Source organism: Peromyscus eremicus, chromosome 2, assembly GCF_949786415.1.
Source record: "Peromyscus eremicus chromosome 2, PerEre_H2_v1, whole genome shotgun sequence".
NCBI lineage: Eukaryota > Metazoa > Chordata > Mammalia > Rodentia > Cricetidae > Peromyscus > Peromyscus eremicus.
The window spans coordinates 154,886,349-154,905,328 of NC_081417.1; the positions used below are offsets into that span (position 1 = coordinate 154,886,349).

At 42.6% G+C, this 18,980-nt stretch overlaps 2 protein-coding genes across 2 annotated transcripts; one reads left to right on the plus strand and one right to left on the minus strand.

The window, feature by feature from the left end:
* Nucleotides 1-341: 341 nt before the first annotated feature.
* Nucleotides 342-1,823, minus strand: LOC131904921 (crooked neck-like protein 1). Its single transcript, XM_059255913.1, has one exon. It carries the CDS (start codon nucleotides 1,818-1,820, stop codon nucleotides 342-344), a length of 1,479 nt encoding a protein of 492 aa, XP_059111896.1. The 5' UTR covers nucleotides 1,821-1,823.
* Nucleotides 1,824-8,050: 6,227 nt separating this feature from the next.
* LOC131904922 (oogenesin-3-like) lies at nucleotides 8,051-18,220 on the plus strand. The gene is made up of 3 exons (XM_059255914.1): nucleotides 8,051-8,337; nucleotides 8,779-9,357; nucleotides 17,659-18,220. The coding sequence occupies exons 1-3, from the start codon at nucleotides 8,051-8,053 to the stop codon at nucleotides 18,218-18,220; spliced, it is 1,428 nt and encodes a 475-aa protein (XP_059111897.1).
* Nucleotides 18,221-18,980: the final 760 nt, after the last annotated feature.

Sequence of the window (18,980 nt, forward strand, 5' to 3'; positions counted from 1 at the left end):
TTAGAATGGTCAGGGCTAAATGATAGTATCTATCTCTAAAAGGAATAGATTGTCAGTGAACTCACACAGTGTATATAAAGGATACAACCATGCTTTCAGGCAAAACTATTTTACTGAAACCTATGGGAAATTGTAATGCCATAGAAGGTGTGGAAAGGAATATATCCAGCATTAGGGTCTCCCCAGACATGAAAATGAGAAATCATAGCTGAACAGTATGTTTTTAAGCTGATGGACAGGCACTGAGACAGATAACTCATATCTGAGTCTGATAGCATTGAGTGTTTCTAAGGGACTCTCCAAGCCCTAGAGAGAGACAAAGGAGCTCACCTCAGTAAGTTTTATAGAGAGATTGTCTCTAATTCTGCAAACTTAATCCATGAGGTACATTTTTCAGGTCCAAATTCCAAGAACTTCTCATAAGGCTTGGGGCATCTGTCAAATTCTCGAAGCTGTAGTTCCAGTTCTATATATCCTTTGAATAACTTGTTCTTTGGACATTTACCTATGGAAGTCCCCAAAGCTGTTCTGGCCAGTGTCAGATTTTTGTGTCGTATTTCAAACTGGGCATAATATAACCACATTTTGGCAAATGTGAACTTTTTGTGAGGAATTAGTGCCAAAGACGCTTGATAGACCTGCCTTGTCCTCTCAGGATCCTTGGTTTCCAGCTCTTCGTAGAACGCGTAGTTGATCCAGAGATAGATGTAGCGCTTCCAATGCCTCTTCTCCTGGATGGGCGGCACGTTGGCAATGGCCCTCTCATAGACTTCCCGCACTGTGTCGGCCTCCGCCTCACTTTCCTCCAGGTGCAAGTATGCAAACCAGGCATCATAATTGTACGGATTAGCCTTCACTTCTTCTTCATATTGGCATCTCCGTTTGCTCACGATGATATCTTCCACAGCCCGACGGTCACCAAACTTCTCAAAGATGGTATAGTTTTTCAAGAGTTCTTGCGCCCCTTGTTTTGAAATTCTATCCAGGGAATATTTGTAGATAACTCGTACCCTTTCCAATTCTTTCTGATTTTCCTCAAATTTAGCAAAGGCCGCGTACAGGTGTGCGTCCATATGCTCCTCTCCAAAGAACTCCACTGCTCTCTCGTAGACTTTCCGAGCATGGGCAAAATGAGCATGCTTCTCTTCGAATCGGGCATACTTGACCCAGTTCTTCACAGCAGGGTGCACGAGCACAAAGCGTTCGTAAAGGGTTCGGGCCCGCTCCACCTCTTTGTGTCTCAGCTCGAAGTTGATGTAGGAGTGCCAGGCCTGCTCCTCAGGCCGCCATTCCATCCAGCGCTCAAACACTTGACGGGCACCGGCAACATTGCCCAACATCTCCTCCATGTACGCGGACTTGTACCAGAACTGACTGACTCGGGGCAGAGTTGTCAGGGCTCGGTCCCAGATATTTCGGGCGTGGTTGACCTGGCGGTTCTTCATTTCCATCTCGGCATATTTCAGCCAGAGTGTAACATTCCGATAGTCTACATCCAAGGCACGCTCGTATATGGACCGAGCCCTTTGGATTTCCTTTACACTTTCTTCCCACTGAGCGTATTTGATCCAATTACTGATCACAGTCCTATTTTTTCTGATCTTATCTTCAAAAGTCTTCCTCTTCCCAAGTTTGTAATCATTGAGCTCCTCTTCATCTGTGATCCTCTGCTGAGGCGGGGGTGGAAGGAGCTCGAGTTCTCTCTCTTTAGCCTCTCTTAAGAGCTGCTCTGCAGTTAGCTGTACCTCAGCTGGCGCTTTGTTTTTCTCCTTGGCCACTTTGGGAATCCTCTGTTTCCCGGGCGCTGTAGAGGACGCCATGTCTGCGGACGCTGAACCGGAGTAACCCGGACACAAACACACACACACACACACACACACACACACACACAGACACACACACACACACTCACACAGACACACACACCTGGACCTCAGAAATGGGCTTCAAAGACCAGCCCACACCCGAGAGCCTGCCCAGGACAAACTAGATCCCCCAACAGAGGCAGCTTTCTTTTGTGGAATAGTGTCTTGAATTGGTTGAAACATTTTGACTTGATTGTTGTTAGTTCCAATATTTCCACCACAACTGTTACTATTCAAATAACATAGATGTTCTTTCATGAAACATATCCTTCATTAGCTTACTCTGAGAAAAAGCATTTTCAGGATTTAGTATTTTCACTTCATTAGCTTTAACTCCTGATATTAGCAGCTGTGATATTTTAGCATTGATTTCTTATAAGGAACTTTCAGGTGAAGCAACTTTTTTTTTTTTTGTTTTGTTTTTTGTTTTTTGTTTTTTCGAGACAGGGTTTCTCTGTGTAGCTTTGTGCCTTTCCTGGAACTCACTTGGTAGTCCAGGCTGGCCTCGAACTCACAGAGATCCACCTGGCTCTGCCTCCCGAGTGCTGGGATTAAAGGCGTGCGCCACCACCGCCCGGCTGAAGCAACTATTTTTTTTAAGACAGCTTTTCTGAAGTTTGTTTCCAGTCTATAAAGCAGTCATTTTTTTTTAACGCCTGTTTCTTATCCCCTTAATTAGATTTGCAAAGGAATCACTCATTGCAGACTGTTTATTCAAGAGGTAAAGAATTTTTAAGTTTCTTCATATCTAAGACAACATTCAGTGTATAAACTGCTTTCTCTTGCTTTCTTAAGGATTTTAAAGTGGCTTGTTTGCTCTTATAGGTAGCTTTTTGTCTGATCTGAGTTCTCAAGAGGTAAGATTAAACTTTCTATCATTGCTTTAAGAAACTTCATTCTGAGCTATAAAGTTTTTGGACAGTATTGCCATCTTTAGCTGAAATACTACATTTCCCAGAATTCATTTCTCTTTATCAGCTCACTCTAAGGAGCTAGTTTATGGACTCCATTTCCTACAGTTCTTTTTGGGTCTGGGAGTCAACCTCCAGTTCTCCTTTACTGGACTTGCTTTAGAAGTTTTTCCTTTTGCAACAAGAGATTTGAACCATGAGTTGTAAGTTTTCAATTATGGGACATTGAGAGATTTCTATTCTCTCCTCATCTGGCTTTAACAAGTGTCTCTCCTTCATTAGACACTGGCCCCGGATCAGAACCGAACCTGCCTCCTTAGCTGGCATTGAGGCTGGCATTCCTGATAGCAACTTTCCTCCGGGCTTGTGTTTGCCTCAGCCAGTCAGTGAAAAACAAAGACATTTATGATCGCTTTTCCATAGCTCCTTCAGAGAGATTTTCTCCCACTGATTTTATTCTCATTTTGTTTGTTCCTTCCCCCCAGATGCAGAGCTTCAGGTATCTGTCTGCAGCTCTGTACCTCTGCTAGCTGCCTTTGGAGGTAGGGGCTCCCCCCCCCCCAATCTGCCTCATACTCTAGCAGCTGTCAGGTCATGCATTTTCTGGGGAGGAATCTGTCCCTTCTCCATTTCTTCAGAGAGTCTTTTTCTGACATTTCCCAGTTTGGTCTCAGTTTATCCCCTCAGCCCCAGAAACAGTTTTTGACACTAAAGTGGTGGCTTTTCCTGTTACTGAAGGTAGGGGTTTTTTGTCCGTTTCTGTTTTCGGGGTCTGTGGAGTTTGTGTTCAAAATCAAGCTTCTGCTTTTCTAACAGGGGAGGTTTTTGCCATCTCTAAACTCCCATTAGGACAGGTGTTTTGTCTCATCAGGCCTTCACCTGGCCCAGTCCCCCAGTGGGTTGTGTTTGTCTGGGTGCTCAAGGACAGAGCTTATGCCAGAGGCAATCACCCCTCAGGGCTACACTCCCTCATCTCACAAGGAGTCAGTTGAAACAAAGCTTTTCTCAAAGAGATGCTTTCTCTGATAGAAAAGAAAGCTTTGCTCCTGGATAGTTCTGTTCTGCCCTGGCTGGGGCTCTTTCCCCAGACAGCGTTCTGACTCAGCAGCACAACTGCTTCAGACACAGTTCAGCTTTACTGTTTTCCCAGAAAGGTTAGGTTCTTACTCTGATAGGAAAGCTTTTCTCAGATTTCTTTTTTGCAGCTGTGGACCTACCAACCCGGGACTTGTAGGAAAGCAGACAACTGTGCCGTTCCCACCGGCTTTAGCTTGCTTTGTTCATTAGCAATCTTCCCCTGGGTCCTGCACCTTCCTGCCTCAGCTCTATGCTCCAGGAAGTTTACAACTGCAGGAACCCCTAGTATCCCTGAAATGCACTCCAACTCAGAGGCTGGCCATTCGCCTCTGGGTTGTTGGTCAAAAGTGAGGATACAGTGCTAACAGAGTTTACATTGCTTCAGGGGACCTTTGCTTTAGGATGATTAAGCACCTTTTCATTCTGAAAGGGCTCACTCAGAAACAAAACCCTTGATGCCTCAGCTCAGCTGTAACTGAAAAGCTTGGCTTTTTTTTTTGCTTTTCCCAGTAAAGTTTCCTGCCCCTTTGGGCTCTCTGTAGCTCTTTACCCCCACTCTCCCAAGCTTTTCCCTCAGGGGACTTTGACCCACTGCCTTTTACTAGCTTGAAGAAATAGAGCTTAGAAGAGGTTTTTAGGAACTTGTCCCTGCCTCCTGCATTGCAGGGAGGATTTTTAAAGCTTGAAACAGAACTGAGAGGTTTTGCCCTCTTAAGAGGTTTGTTGTTGTCCCTTTGAACTAATCACAGGTGATTCCCATACTAATATCTTCAGGTGATTCTAATTTTTGTCTTCCTGAGAGAGTTCTGAAAGGCTTTAGTTTTTAAGTTTAAGAGAGCTTTTAGTTTGAGAAAGAAAGATTAAGGCTTTTTAGAGAGATTTTTTTCCCAAAATTTCCAAGAAAAGCTTTAGGGTTTTTTTTGTTTGTTTTTTGTTTTTCAAGAGCTGAGGACCGAACCCAGGGCCTTGCGCTTGCTAGAAAGCTTTGTAGTTTAAGAGAAAGATTTTTTTTCCCAAGAGAGAAAGACCAACTTTTCCCAAAACTTCTAAACTTTAAACTTTGGCTTTTTACAGCCCCATTTTTGCCTCAGGGAGAAATCACTTTCTCCTGCTGCTTGGACTTAGCATTTCAGCTGTCCCCATGTCAAAAGCTTCCATAAGCTCAAAGAAGAGTTTTACTACCTGTAAAGCTCAAAAGATTTTTTTTCCTAGTTGGCGTTCACAGCCCCCAAAGTTAGAAAATTGAAGAGTTTTTCTATCTAGTTGCCTTATTTTTTTCTACACAATCTTACACTTCTAAGTTTTTCCTACACTATATTACTACACTATATCTTAAACTTAGTTTTCAGATAGAAATAGAGAAAGGGATAGAAGATAGAAAATTTTGACAGAAGAGAATTTTGCACTGCAGCATCGGACATCCTTCCAGTCCGTTTTCCTTTTCTCTCGAGGATAAAACCCCTGCCCCTTCAGTAATTATCACTGGCGTGCCACTTTCCACTGGCAGGGGTGACTCACACTTTCGCCAAAAACTCTGTAATAAAACTGTTATTTTCCTTTTTCTTTAGTCCCTATTACTTTGTCTTTAGTCCTGTTCATTTGTCTTTAGTCCCCCCTTTTTTTTCTTTTTTCTTTAGTCCCTGTTCATGGTGCCATTATGTGGGGCGTTTACCCACCAATCCCACAGTTCCCCAGTGTTTTCTTGAATGTGAGCAGCAGGAAATATTAGATAGAAAGATTTAGATTGTGGAGATAAACAGATAGAAAATAAAGGATAGCCTGGAGAGGGCCTGGAACCTTTTCCAATAGCCCGACTGGCTCTGCCCCAGGGTATTTATAGAGACACCAAGGGGTGGAGCAAAAGACCTCCCCCCAGCACAGCCAAGTGCAGACCATCTCAGACACCTGCACTCAGGTCCGTGGTCCTAATCATCCTCTCTATGAGGACCTGCTGGGTAAAGCCACGAGGAACCTGAAAACGGGCTCCCACACATATCACAGGGCAATATGATACAGAATGGTTGCTGAGTGTTGGAGTCCAGTCTAGGCACCATACTGAGTTCCAGCTAAACCTAGGTAGTACACTGTGAAACCCCATTTCAAAAGATTCAGAAACTAAGTCCATCAATCCATAACAAGTCACTGTGCCTTAGTTGGGTCAATGAATTGGTGAGTAACTTTTGCCTTAGTTAGTCTAAGTTTTTTCATGGGTGAAGAACTGATCTCCTCCACACAGACAATGTCAGAATTCCAAAAGAAGTGGGTGGAGCCTCAGTCACTCATCAGGCTTCAGATTTCATCTGGGAGGTGTGTCCAAAGCATATAAGGGTCAGAACCATCAGATACACTCAGTCTTGGAGCCTGGAGCCTCTTGGAGTCACCGTCTCCCGGGGCTGGGATCTGGACGTCGGTTACCAGTGTTCAGACCAGGTAAGTAAGTCCCTTACCTCTATCAAGTCACCCCGTCTCACCCAGAGTCTAGCCTTAGGTTCACCTCAATGTATCATTTCTATCTCTTTTAGTTGCTCATTTTTTTTGTTTTATGACAAGAACTTCCTATATAACTCTGCATGGCCTCAAGTTCTCGAAGATTCTGCTGGATAATCATCAGAGCCAGCAAGTTTTGTTTATGTCAAAGTCATTATTTGAGTCTGTTTGTAGTGTCCCTGTTTAGACACAGTTCCACTGTGAATATCAGGGTGAACCTGAACTCCAGGAAATTCTGGGGGGTAGTTACATATGAATCATTCAAATGATTTGACTGTGCTGGTCTTTTTCTTTGTCTTTCTTTCTTTCTTTTCTTTTTTTTTTTCTTTTTTTTTTTTGGTGTTTTGACATGACACAGAATCTGTCTGTAGAACAGGCTGACTTGAACTCATAGAAGTTGTCTCCAAGTGATGAGATTAAAAGCACGTGCCGCTAAGGCCCAGCTTGTGCTGATGTTTAGGTCAATTTAAACCAGAAATGGTTGTGTATACCTTTAATCCCAGCACTTGGGAGGCAGAGACAGGCAGAACTCTGAGTTTGAGGCCAGCCTGGGATACAGAGTGTGTTCTAGGACTGCCCAGGCTGAGGTCCTGTAACAACAGTCACAATAGCAAGAAGTCCTTTTTCTCTGCTGGTTGATAACATGGTCCCATCATGGAGACTAGGATGTTCTGAACTTTTCAGGAAGCAGCCTGCTTCCCTGGTCTCAGTGTTCAAATTAAAAATGTGAACCGTAATTTTATACTTAATTGGAAATATCATTTTTTTTATTTTTAATGTTCTATTAGTTTTGGGAGACCTCAAGTAGGATGTTCTAGAACTCTAGGAGTAAGTAACCATGACACTGGACTAGTGAGTTTCTTGACTGTGAAATGTAAATTTTCATTTGCATCCCAGAGTCCTTTCCAGATGCTTTACAAACATTACAGACCTAGGCAGTAGCTACTGAGGTTTATTGACCGACTTTTTACTTTTTAGTGTTTTTCCTTTCTTTCTTTCTTTCTTTTTGTTTTTGTTTTTTTTGGTTTTTTGGTTTTTTGGTTTTTCAAGACAGGGTTTCTCTGTAGCTCTGGAGCCTGTCCTAGAACTTGCAATGGAGAGTAGGCTGGGCTCCATCTCATAGAGATCTACCTGGCTCTGTCTCCCAAGTGCTGGGATTAAAGACGTGGGCCATCACTGCCGGGCTGTTTTTTCTTACTCTGTTCAACTCTGTAGCACAGAGAATACAATCTTGCAACCCTCCTGAAACATCAGGACCAGTGATAACTAACAAGTGAAGTCAATAACTAATGATGTCCATCTCACAGATTCCCTCAATTGTTCCAGGCTGGGTCAGCCAGGTGAACGGAGACAGGCAAGGTTGGAAATGAGATGTTTCCTTTGCTTTCTTTGAGGTCCTGGAGAACTGACCACATGGGCTGAGCCTTCAGGCTTCCTGGAGAGCCCTTGGTGGAAATGGATTCACCTGAACTGTGGTTGGAATAGGGTGGGGTGTTTGGGAAAGAGCATGCTTTTGAGAGGCTTCCCACTGCAGACAGGATAGGTCTGGCTTTAAAACCCTCACAAGGTGATCAAAATGTGAGAATTGAGATGTCCACCATCACCTCAGAGAGGTCCTTGTGTGGGAAGAGGAAAGGATTCCTAAGTTTTCTGAATGATGTCTTTGCTTTCATGTTTCCTCAGTATTATTATCCCTGAAAACCAGTCTTGATGGGAGACCAGGCCCCACCCACACTCAAGCAGCTGGCAAGACAGAGGCTGCTGAGGGAAGAGGACTTGACCATTTCTATTCTGGAGGGCCTGCCTGTGGGGCTGTTCCAGGAGATGTTTGAGGATGCCTTCAACGACAAACGTACAAACATCCTGAGGGCCATGGTGTCTGCCTGGCCATTCCCAGACCTTTCTGTAAGAGCCCTGATAAAGGACTCTGACATGGAGACTTTGAAAGCTCTGCTTGACGGACTAGATGTGCTGATTACAGACAAGGTTCATCCCAGGTAATCAGGACCCAGGTAGGATGGAGGAAGGCTGTGGGAGTGCAGAGAAGGAACAACTGGGGACACGGAGAACTTGGCCAAAGGTAGATCAGAGGCTTCTTATAGCATCAGCATAGAGAACTGCAGAGGTTTGGGCCAGGTCTCAGGCATCGGGGCAATTAATGGCAAATGTGGAGGGCACAAGAGTAGACACAGCCACTGAGGAATAGGCCTCTCCCTGCCAGCTCCACAGTTAAAAGTGGAATGAGGCTGGGGTTAATGGGAACAGAATGGAGAGAAATGAGATAGATGCCTTGCTGGCAAAGACCATTTTCACCGACCTTGAGGCTTGATCTTTAGAAAGCAAAGATTTAGAAGGGAAGCTGATATGAGATGTGGACAAGTAGACTGTAAGATGTATCTTGTCTTATCTTCTGGGAATTCTACCTGTTTTACCAACAGGAGGTCAAAACTCAGAGTGCTTGATTTGACGGGTGTGGACCATGCCTTCTGGAGAATTAAAGCAGAAACCCATGAAGATGACTGCTCACCACAAGCCAAGAGGCAGGAGCAACCAGTGGAGATCTGTCCTAACTCTGGGGTGAAGAAATGTTTTAAGGTAATAACTGATCTTGAACTCATGAAGGCCAGGTACAATCAATGTGACTGGGACTTGTTACATTGGGCCCAGCAGCGAAAAGACTCAATTCATGTATGCTGTAGAAAGCTGAAGATTTTGGAATCACCTGTCTTTGCTGCTGTACAGATCTTCAAAAGGATAAATCTAGACTGTATCCTGGAGATGCAGCTGAGTCGATGGTCACTTGAATTCATCGTAGAGCTTTGTCCTTACCTGGAGCAGATGAGAAATCTTCACACCCTTATGCTAGCGGTAATTTGGAAGCCCTTCAGATCTGCTGCTTCTGCAGAGCGGGAATGGATAAGCATGTTACTTTCTCAGATCTCCAGATTCCCTTGTCTCCAGAATCTCTCTGTATATAATATCTACTTTTTAACAGGCTGCCTTGAGGAGTGGCTCAGGTAAGGAAAGATGGAGAGTGTCCTCCAGAACATAGCAACCACATCCTTTTCTTTACAGATTAGTGGGTCCTTGATGGTCTGACCACTGTGAACCTAGCAGTGGTGGACACATAGGTTAACCCGGCAGATGAGCTCTATGCTCAGACATTTGTAACAGGCACCAGCACACCTGTAATTGCTCATGTGTAAAAGGTTGTTTGGGGTCCAAAAAGGGGTTGAGTAGCTGGGAAATAGGTGATATTGGGTTTGAAGTTGGGGAAACCGGACACAGCAGTGGTGGGGAACAAATATATCAGGGGACTCTTTTTTTATGTATTAAGAAATTTTTTTTTCAGGCTGGGCAGTGGTGGCTCACGCCTTTAATCCCAGCACTTGGGAGGCAGAGGCAGGAGGATCTCTGTGAGTTCGAGGCCAGCCTGGTCTCCAAAGCGAGTTCCAGGAGAGGCACAAAGCTATACAGAGAAACCCTGTCTCGAAAAAAACAAACAAAAAAATTTTTTTCATTCATTTTACACACCAATCAAAGATCCCCCTCTCTTCCCTCCTCTCCCCACACCAGCCCCCCTCCCAACCCACCCTCCACTCCTACCCACAAGAAGGCAAGGCCTCCCATGGGGAGGCACATCCAGTAGAAGCAATTCTAAGCCCTTCTCCTGCCTCAAGGCTGCACAAGGTGTTCCATTGTATGTAGAGGGCTATAAAAAGCCCACTCATGCTCCAGAGATGGATTCTGATCCTACCGCCAGGGTGCCCCCCAAGCAGATCAAGCTATGCAACTGTCTCACCATGCAGAGGGCCTAGTCCAGTCCCATGCAGGCTGTTGATCCACCTTTCATGATTTCCCACTGGTTTGGTTTGGTTGTCTCTGCATGATGTCCCCATCATGGTCCTGATGCACTTGCTCATAGACTCCCTCTTCTTTCTCTTTGACTGGACTCCTGGAGCTCTGCCTGGTGTTCGGCAGTGGATCTCTGCATCTGCCTCCATCAGTCATTGGAGAAAACTCTGTGATGACAGTTAGGGTATTCACCCATGTGATCACTGGGGAAAGCCAGTTTAGTTCCGGCACCCTCTCCACTATTTCTAGTAGTCCAAGCTGGGGTCATCCTTGGGGATTCTTGGCAACTTTCCTAGCACTGGGTTTCTCTCTATTCCCATGATATCTCCCTCTATCATGGTATTTCTTCATTGCTTTCCCCCTCCTTCCCTGTTCTAGCTCAACCATCCCATTCCCTTATGTTCTCATCCCCTATCCCCTACCCTCCATTGCCCACCCCTCATCCCCATTTTACTCATAGAAATATATATTTCCCCTTTTCAAGGCGATCCATGCATCCCTCTTTGGGTCTTCCTTGTTAGCTTCTCTGGAGTTGTGGGTTGGTGTCTAATCATCCTTTGCTTTACATCTAGTATCCACTTATGAGTGAGTATATACCATGTTTGTCCTTCCAAGTTTGGGGTACCTCACTCAGGATGATATTTTCTAGTTCCATCCATTTGCCCACAAATTTCAAGATGTCTATTGGTTAAAATATTTATTAAGACAACTCCACCTAGTTAAAAGGGAGGTTTATTTTTTGGGGTAACTTACAAGTGAAGGGATAGGTTACAGGTTCCGGGAAAGGTGAAGCACAGTCCAGCCGTGTTCTCTGGAGAACTCTGCTCGGTCTACCTCCAGCATCCAGGATCCAGGAACCAAGAGAGCCTGCACTTCCAGATCTCAGGTCTTTAGCTCTCCTGTCTCGGCCCTACCTTGTAGGCATGACAGTTACCAGAAGCATCAATTGGGGTAGTAATTCCTGGACAAAGCTGGAACAGCTACCCACTACAGATGTCATTGTTTCTCTCTGCTGAGTAGTACTCCATTGTGTATACATACCACATTTTCTTAATCCATTCTTCACTTGAGGGGCATCTAGGTTGTTTCCAGGTTCTGGTTATTACAAATAATGGTGATATGAACATAGGTGAGCATGTGTCCTTGTGGTATGTTTGAGCATTCCTAGGGTATATGCCCAAGAGCAGTATAGCTGGGTCTCCAGGTGGATTGATTCCCAATTTTCTGAGAAACTGCCATATTGATTTCCAAAGTGGCTGTACCAGTTTGCACTCCCACCAACAGTGGAGGAGTGTCCCCCTTGCTCCACATCCTCTCCGACATAAGCTGTGTGCAATGCTTTTGATCGTAGCCATTCTGACAGGTGTAAGATGGTATCTCAGAGTTGTTTTGATTTGCATCTACCTGATGATTAAGGATGCTGAGCAATTCCTTAAATGTCTTTTGGTCATTTGAAATTTTTTTGAGAATTTTCTGTTTAGCTCTATAGTCCTTTTGTTTGTTTGTTTGTTTTTGTTTTTGTTTTGTGTCAAGACAGGTTTCTCTGTGTAGTTTTGGTACCTGTCCTGGATCTCACTCTGTAGACCAGGATGGCCTCGAACTCACAAAGATCAACCTGGCTCTGCCTTTCAAGTGCTAGAATTAGAGGTGTGCACCACCACTACCCCTATATCCATTTTTTAATTGGATTGTTCCTTACTTTGATGTCTAGATTGAGTTCTTTATATATTTTGGAGATCAGTCCTCTGTCACCTGTGGGGTTAGTGAAGATCTTTTCCCATTCTGTAGGCTCTTTTTGTCTTATTGACCATGCCTTTTGCCCTACAAAAAAGTCTCAGTTTCAAGAGGTCCCCTTTATTAATTGTTGCTTTCAGTGTCTGTGCTACTGGTGTTATATTTAGGAAGTGGTCTCCTGTGCCAATGCATTCAAGAGTATTTCTACTTTTTCCTCTATCAAGTTCAGTGTAACTGGATTTATGTTAAGGTCTTTGATCCACTTGGACTTGAGTTTTGTGCATGGTGACAGATATGGATCTATTTGCCATCTTTTACCATGTTGACATCCAGTTATGCCAGCACCATTTGTTGAAGATACTTTCTTTTTTCCATTGTACAGTTTTGGCTTCTTTGTCAAACAAAAATCAGGTGATCAAATGTATGTGGATTAATGTCTGGGTCTTCAATTTGATTCCATTGGTCCATATGTCAGTTTTTATGCTAATACCAGGCTGGTTTTTATACTATAGGTCTATAGTCAGGGATGATGTTGCCTCCAGAGTAGCTTGGTTGTACAGGATTCTTTTAGCTATCCTAGGTTTTCTTTTTTCCAAATGAAATTGAGTTTTTCTTTTCCTGGACTGTGAAAAATTGTGTTGGAATTTTGATGGGGATTGCATTGAATCTGTAGATTGCTTTTGGTAAGATTGCCATTTTTACTTTGTTAATCCTACCTATCCATGAGCATGGGAGTTCTTTCCATTTTCTGATACCTTCTTCAATTTCTTTCTTCAGAGACTTAAAGCTCTTGTCATACAAGTCTTTCGTTTGCTTAGAGTTACACCAAGGTATTTTATATTATTTGTGGCTGTTGTAAAGGGTGATGGTTCTCTGATTTCTTCCTCAGCCCTTTTATCATTTGTATATAGTTGATTTTTTTTTTTTGAGTTGATCTTGTATCCTGCCACTTTACTGAAGGAGTTTATCAGCTGTATGAGTTCCCTGGTAGAATTTTTGGAGTCAGTTATATATACTATCATATTGTCTGCAAATAGTGAAATTTTGACTTCTTCCTTTCCAATTTGTATCCCCTTGATCTCCTTTTATTGTCTTATTTCTCTAGCTAGAACTTCAAGTACAATATTGAATAAATATGGGGAGAGTGGTCACCCTTGTACTGTTTCTGAATTTAGTGGAATCACTTTGAGGTTTCTCTCCATTTATTTTGATGTTGGCTGTTGACTTGCTGTAAATTGCCTTTATTATATTTAGGTATTTTCCCTTACTCCTGATCTCTCCATGACCTTTATTGTGAAGTGGTGTTGGATTTTGTCAAAGGCCTTTTCAGCGTCTAACGAAATGATAATGTGTTTTTTTTTTCTTTCAGTTTGTTTATATGGTGTATTACATTGACAGATTTTTGTATGTTGAACCATGCTTGCATCCCTGGGATGAAACCTACTTAGTCATTGTGGATTTTTTTGATGTGTCCTTGGAGTATGTTTGCCAGTATTTTATTGAATATTTTTGCATTAATGTTCATGAGGTAGATTGGTCTGTAATTCTTTCTTTGTTGCATCTTTGTGTGACTTGGGAATCAGTAACTGTAGCCTCATAAAAGGAGTTTGGTAATGTTCCTTCTGCTTCTATTGTGTGGAACAATTTGAAGAGTATTGGAATTAACTCTTCTTTGAAAATCTAGTAGAATTATTTGTTGAAATCTTGTGGTCCTGGACTTTTCTTGGTTGGACTTTTAGGTGACTGTATCTATTTCCTTAGGGGTTATAGGTCAATTTAAATAGTTTATCTGATCTTGATTTAACTTTGGTATGTGGTACCTATCCAGAAAAGTGTCCATTTCTTTCAGATTTTCCAATTTTGTGGAGTACAGGCTTTTGAAGTATGACCTGATGATTCTCTGGATCTCCTCATTGTCTGTTGTATATCTCCCTTTTCATTTCTGATTTTGTTAATTTGGATGCTTTCTCTCTGCCTTTGGTTAGGATGGATAAGGGCTTGTCTATCTTGTTGACTTTTTTCAAAGAACCAATTCTTGTTTCATTGATTCTTTATACTTTTCACTTTGTTTCTGTTTTATTGATTTCAGCTCTCAATTTGATTATTACCTGGTGTCTATTCCTCCTGGGTAAGTTTGTCTCTTTTTGTTCTAGAGCTTTCAGTTGTGCTGTTAAGTCATTAGTGTGAGATTTCTCCAACTTCTTTTTTTTTTTTTTTAAAGATTTAGCTATTTACTATATATACATATTCTCATTACAGATGGTTGAGAGCCACCATGTAGTTGCTTGGAATTGAACTCAGGACCTCTGGAAGAACAGTCAGTGCTCTTAACCACTGAGCAATCTCTCCAGCCCTTTCTCCAACTTCTTTATGTGGGCATTTAGTGTTATGTATTTTCCTCTTAGCACTGCTTTCATAGTGTCCCATAAGTTTGGCTTTGTAGTAAATTCATTTTGGTTGAACTCTAGGAAGTCTTTAATTTCTTTTGTTTATTTCTTCCTTGACCCATTGGTGCTTAAGTTGAGCATTATTCTGTTCCTATGAGATTGTAGGCTTTCTGTAATTTTGTTGTTGTTGAAATCTAACTGTAAGCCATGATGGTCTGATAGAATATAGGAGGTTTATTTTAGTTTTTGTATCTGTTGAGATTTGTTTTGTGAATGAATATGTGGACGATTTTATACAAGGTTTCATGGAGTGCTGAGAAGAAGGTATATTCTTTTGTGTTAGGATGGACTGTTCTGTAGATATCTATTAAGTCCATTTGAGTTATAACATCAGTTAGGTCAATCATTTCTCTCTTAAGTTTCCATCTGGCAGATCTGTCCAGTGATGAGAGTAGGGTGTTGAAGTTTCCCACTATTAATGTGTGGGGTTTGATGTGTGGTTTAACTTTAGTAATGTTTCTTTTACATATGTGGGTGCCCTTGTATTTGGGGCATAAATGTTCAGAATTGAAACTTCATCTTGGTGGATCTTTCCTGTGATGAGTATATATTGTCCTTCTTGTTCTCTTTTGATGTTTAGTTTGAAGTCTATTTTGTTGGATACTAGGATAGCTACACCAGCTTGTTTCTTAAGTCCATTTGATTGCAAAGACTTTTCTCAGCCTTTTACACTGAGGTAGTGTCTGGCTTTTGACTTGAAGTATGTTTCTTTTTCTTTTTCTTTTTTCTTTCTTTCTTTCTTTTTTTTTTTAGGTTTTTTTTGAGACAGGGTTTCTCTGTGTAGCTTTGGAGCCTGTCCTGGAAAACACTCTGTAGACCAGGCTGGCCTTGAACTCACAGAGATCCACCTGCCTCTGCCTCCTGAGTTCTGGGATTAAAGATGTACACCACCACCAATGGGCAAGGCATGTTTCTTGTATGCAGCAGAAAGATGGGTCCTACTTTGTATCCATTCTGTTAGCCTGTGTCTTTTTATAGGTGAATGAAGTCCATTGATAGTAGTGGATATTAATGACCAGTGATTGTTAATTCCTGTTATTTTTTGGTGGTAGTGTTGTGTTGATTTCTCTTCTTTGGGATTTACTACTGTGGGGTTATCTATTGCCTGTGTTTTTCGTGGGTGTATCTGACTTTGTTATGTTGGAATTTTCCTTCTGGTGCTTTTTGGAGTGCTGGATTTATGGATAGGTATTGTTTAAATCTGGTGTTGTCTTGGAATGTCTTGTTCACTCTATCTATGGTGGTTGAAAGTTTTGCCAGGTATATTAGTCTAGGCTGGCATCCATGGTCTCTTAGTGTCTGCATTACATCTATCCAGAACCTTCTGGCTTTCAAAGTCTCCATTGAGAAGTCGGGTGTTATTCTGATTGGTCAGCCTTTATAAGTGACTTGGCTTTTTCCTTTGCTGTTCTTACTATTCTTTTTTATTCTGTATTTTAGTGGTTTAATTATTATGTGAGAAGGGAACTTCTTGGGGCAGTCTAGTCTATTTGGTGGTCTATAAGTTTCTTGTATTTTCATAGATATTTCCTTCTTTAAGTTGGGAATGTTTTCTTCCATGATTTTGTTGAATATATTTTTCTGTGCCTTTGAGTGGGTATTCTTATTCTTCTTCTATTCCTATTATTCTTAGGTTTCACCGTTTCATGGTGTCCCAGATTTCCTGGACATTTTGTGTTGTGACTTTTTTGGCTTTGGTGTTTTCTTTGACTGACAAATTATTTCCTCTATTGTACCTCTACACCAGAGATTCTGTCTTCTATCTCTTGCATTCTGTTGGTTATGCTTGCATCTGTGCTTGCTGTTTGTTTACTGGGATTTTCTATTTCCTTCATTCCCTCTGTTTGTGTCTTCTTCATTGTTTCTATTTCAATTTTCAGATCTTGGACTCTTTCCTTCACATGTTTAATTGCTTTTGCACGGTTTTTTGGTCTTCTTTAAGGGATTTATTGATTTCTTCCAATTTTTTATTTGCCTTTCCCTCAATTTCTTTAAGGGAATTTTGCATTTTTTCTTTAAAGGCCTCTAGCATCTTCATGAAGCTATTTTTAAGGTCGCTTTCTTCTGCTTCTTCTACCTTGTGATGTTCAGGTCTTGCTGTTATAGGAGGCTAGGTTCTGGTGATGCTGTATTGCTCTTTATGTTGTTGTATGTATTTTTGCCCTGATGTCTACTCATCTCTTCCTCTATTAGGTGCAAGAGGTGCCTGTGTCAGAATGAGCTGCTATTGGTACACTCTGTGCTTGTTGTGTCTGTGTCTCAATCTTAGCTCTTGGTTTAATTGGAGCTGGCAGATTCTGTATATCAGGGAGCTACTCTTTTTTTTTTTTTTGTTTGTTTTTTTGAGACAGGGTTTCTCTGTGTAGCTTTGTGCCTTTCCTGAATCTCACTCTGTAGACCAGGCTGGCCTCGAACTCACAAAAATCTGCCTGCCTCTGCCTCGTGCTAGGATTAAAGGCGAGCGCCACCACCGCCCAGTTTAGGGAGCTACTCTTATTCCAATCCAAGCTAGCTGATTCTGTGGCTCAGGGAGTCCCTCTTGGTCTTATCAGGGCTCTAGGTGTAGTCAGAGCTGGTGGATTCTTTTTCTCATGAAGCCTCTCTTGGTCCAATGAGAGCTAGTACGATCCTGTGTCTCAGGAATCCACTCTTGGTCCAATGAGAACTGGTGGATTCCTTGTCTCAGGAAGTTACTGGGGTCTCGGGAAGATGGGTATTGGAGTAGGGTGTGGGTCTTGTAGATTGCAGGGTTTGATGGGGGTTTTTGGTGGGGAGAGCCTGGCCACGGGAGTTTTCACGGCTGGCCAGCAACTGGGGCAGAGGTGGATGGGGGTTCCTGGGGACTGGTTGTTTCCCAGGATTTGGGTCCTAGAGGCAGGACTCTCTGGGTGGGAGAAGAGTCACTCACCTCTTGATCCAGTGAGAGCTGGCAGATTGGTTTCCTTGTCTCAGGAAGTTACTGGTGTTGCAGTCAGATGGGTATTGGGGTAGGGTGTGGTCTTGTGGATTGCAGGGTCTGATGGGGGTTTGGTAGGAGGAGCCTGGCCTCAGGGGTTTTCCCTGCTGGCCAGCAACTGGGGCAGAGTTGGGTGGGGGTTCCTGGGGACTGGCTGTGTCCCAGGGCCCATATCAGGGGACTCTTAAAGACACTGCTAGGATGAAGCTGAATTAATCCATCATATAGACAGACTAAATTTGGGGAAAGCATCATCTGCCTAGCTTTCATTCCCACCAATCCTCTTCAATATTATTTGGCATAACTAATCCTTGATCTCTCCCTAGGTGCCTGAAGACCCCCTTGAAGACCCTGTCAATCACTGGCTGTAGGCTCTCCCAGTCAGATTTGGATTACCTGAGCCAGTGCCTGAACATCCGTGAACTCAAACATCTGAACCTGAGTGGTGTAGAGCTATCTGATTTATGCCCTAAGCTTCTTGGGGTTCTCCTTGAGAGAATCTCAAGTACCCTGCAAACCCTGGAATTGGAGGGCTCTGGGATGAGGGACTGTCATTTCAATGCTATCTTGCCTTCCCTGAGCCAATGCTCCCAGCTTACTGTGGTCAATTTTTGTTATAATAATATATCTCTGCTTGTCCTAAAGAACCTTCTACGTCACACAGCCAAGCTGAGCAAGCTGACCTATGAGAAGTATCCCGCACCTCTGGAATGCTATGATGAATTGGTAATACTTAAAGACAAATTTGAGCTACTTTGTCCTGAGCTGCTGGATATAATCAGGGCCAAAAGGCAACCCAAGGAAGTCTCCTTTTTTACAAGAATATGCTTGTTCTGTTTTCACTGCTGTTCCTATAACCTGGAGGTCAGACTTTGCCTTTGTCCATAAGTAGGATAAGGTTTCTTCTGGTACTAAAAATGGAAGCCTAGTGTTGGGAGTGTATGTATACTGTGTACATCCTTGATTGCCTATAATAAAATGTGCTGAGTTTTATGGGTTGCTAGTGTGTCTTCATCGGAGTGCACAGCCCACTTATTCCCACCATTTCAATACCTGTTTCTTTCCCCATTGCCATAACCAAGTCATGGCATCTGACAGACATGTCTCTCATCAAGGGGTTCTAGAGCATATGGCTTCACAGTGCTTAATATATTGGAAAGAAAATGGAGTGCAAAGGGTTCAAATCACAGGGACTCAGGTTGACATGAATAACAATGGGATGAAGGGACATGAGACTGGTAGAGTCAGAGAGAAAATGATATGCATTTCTAAGTGATGATTTGGCATCAGAGAAACAATTAATACTTGTAAATGTTGTTCTGGTAGCTTTTAAAGGTAGTGTGGGACTCCAGTAACCTGGAGGAGTATTGTCTGGTGTTCTTCACAGTTAGTGATTTTTCGGGATACAGTGCATTAAGAATACCAGGATTTTTTTTTTTTTTTTTTGGTTTTTTGAGACAGGGTTTCTCTGTGTAGCTTTGTGCCTTGGAACTCATTCTATAGTCCAGGCTGGCCCCGAACTCAAGAGATCCACCTGCCTCTGCCTCCCAAGTGCCGGGATTAAAGGCGTGCACCACCACCGGTGAATAACAGGAATTTTAATCATGTAGGGATGTCTCATCGATAGAGATAAAAAATCAATACCTAC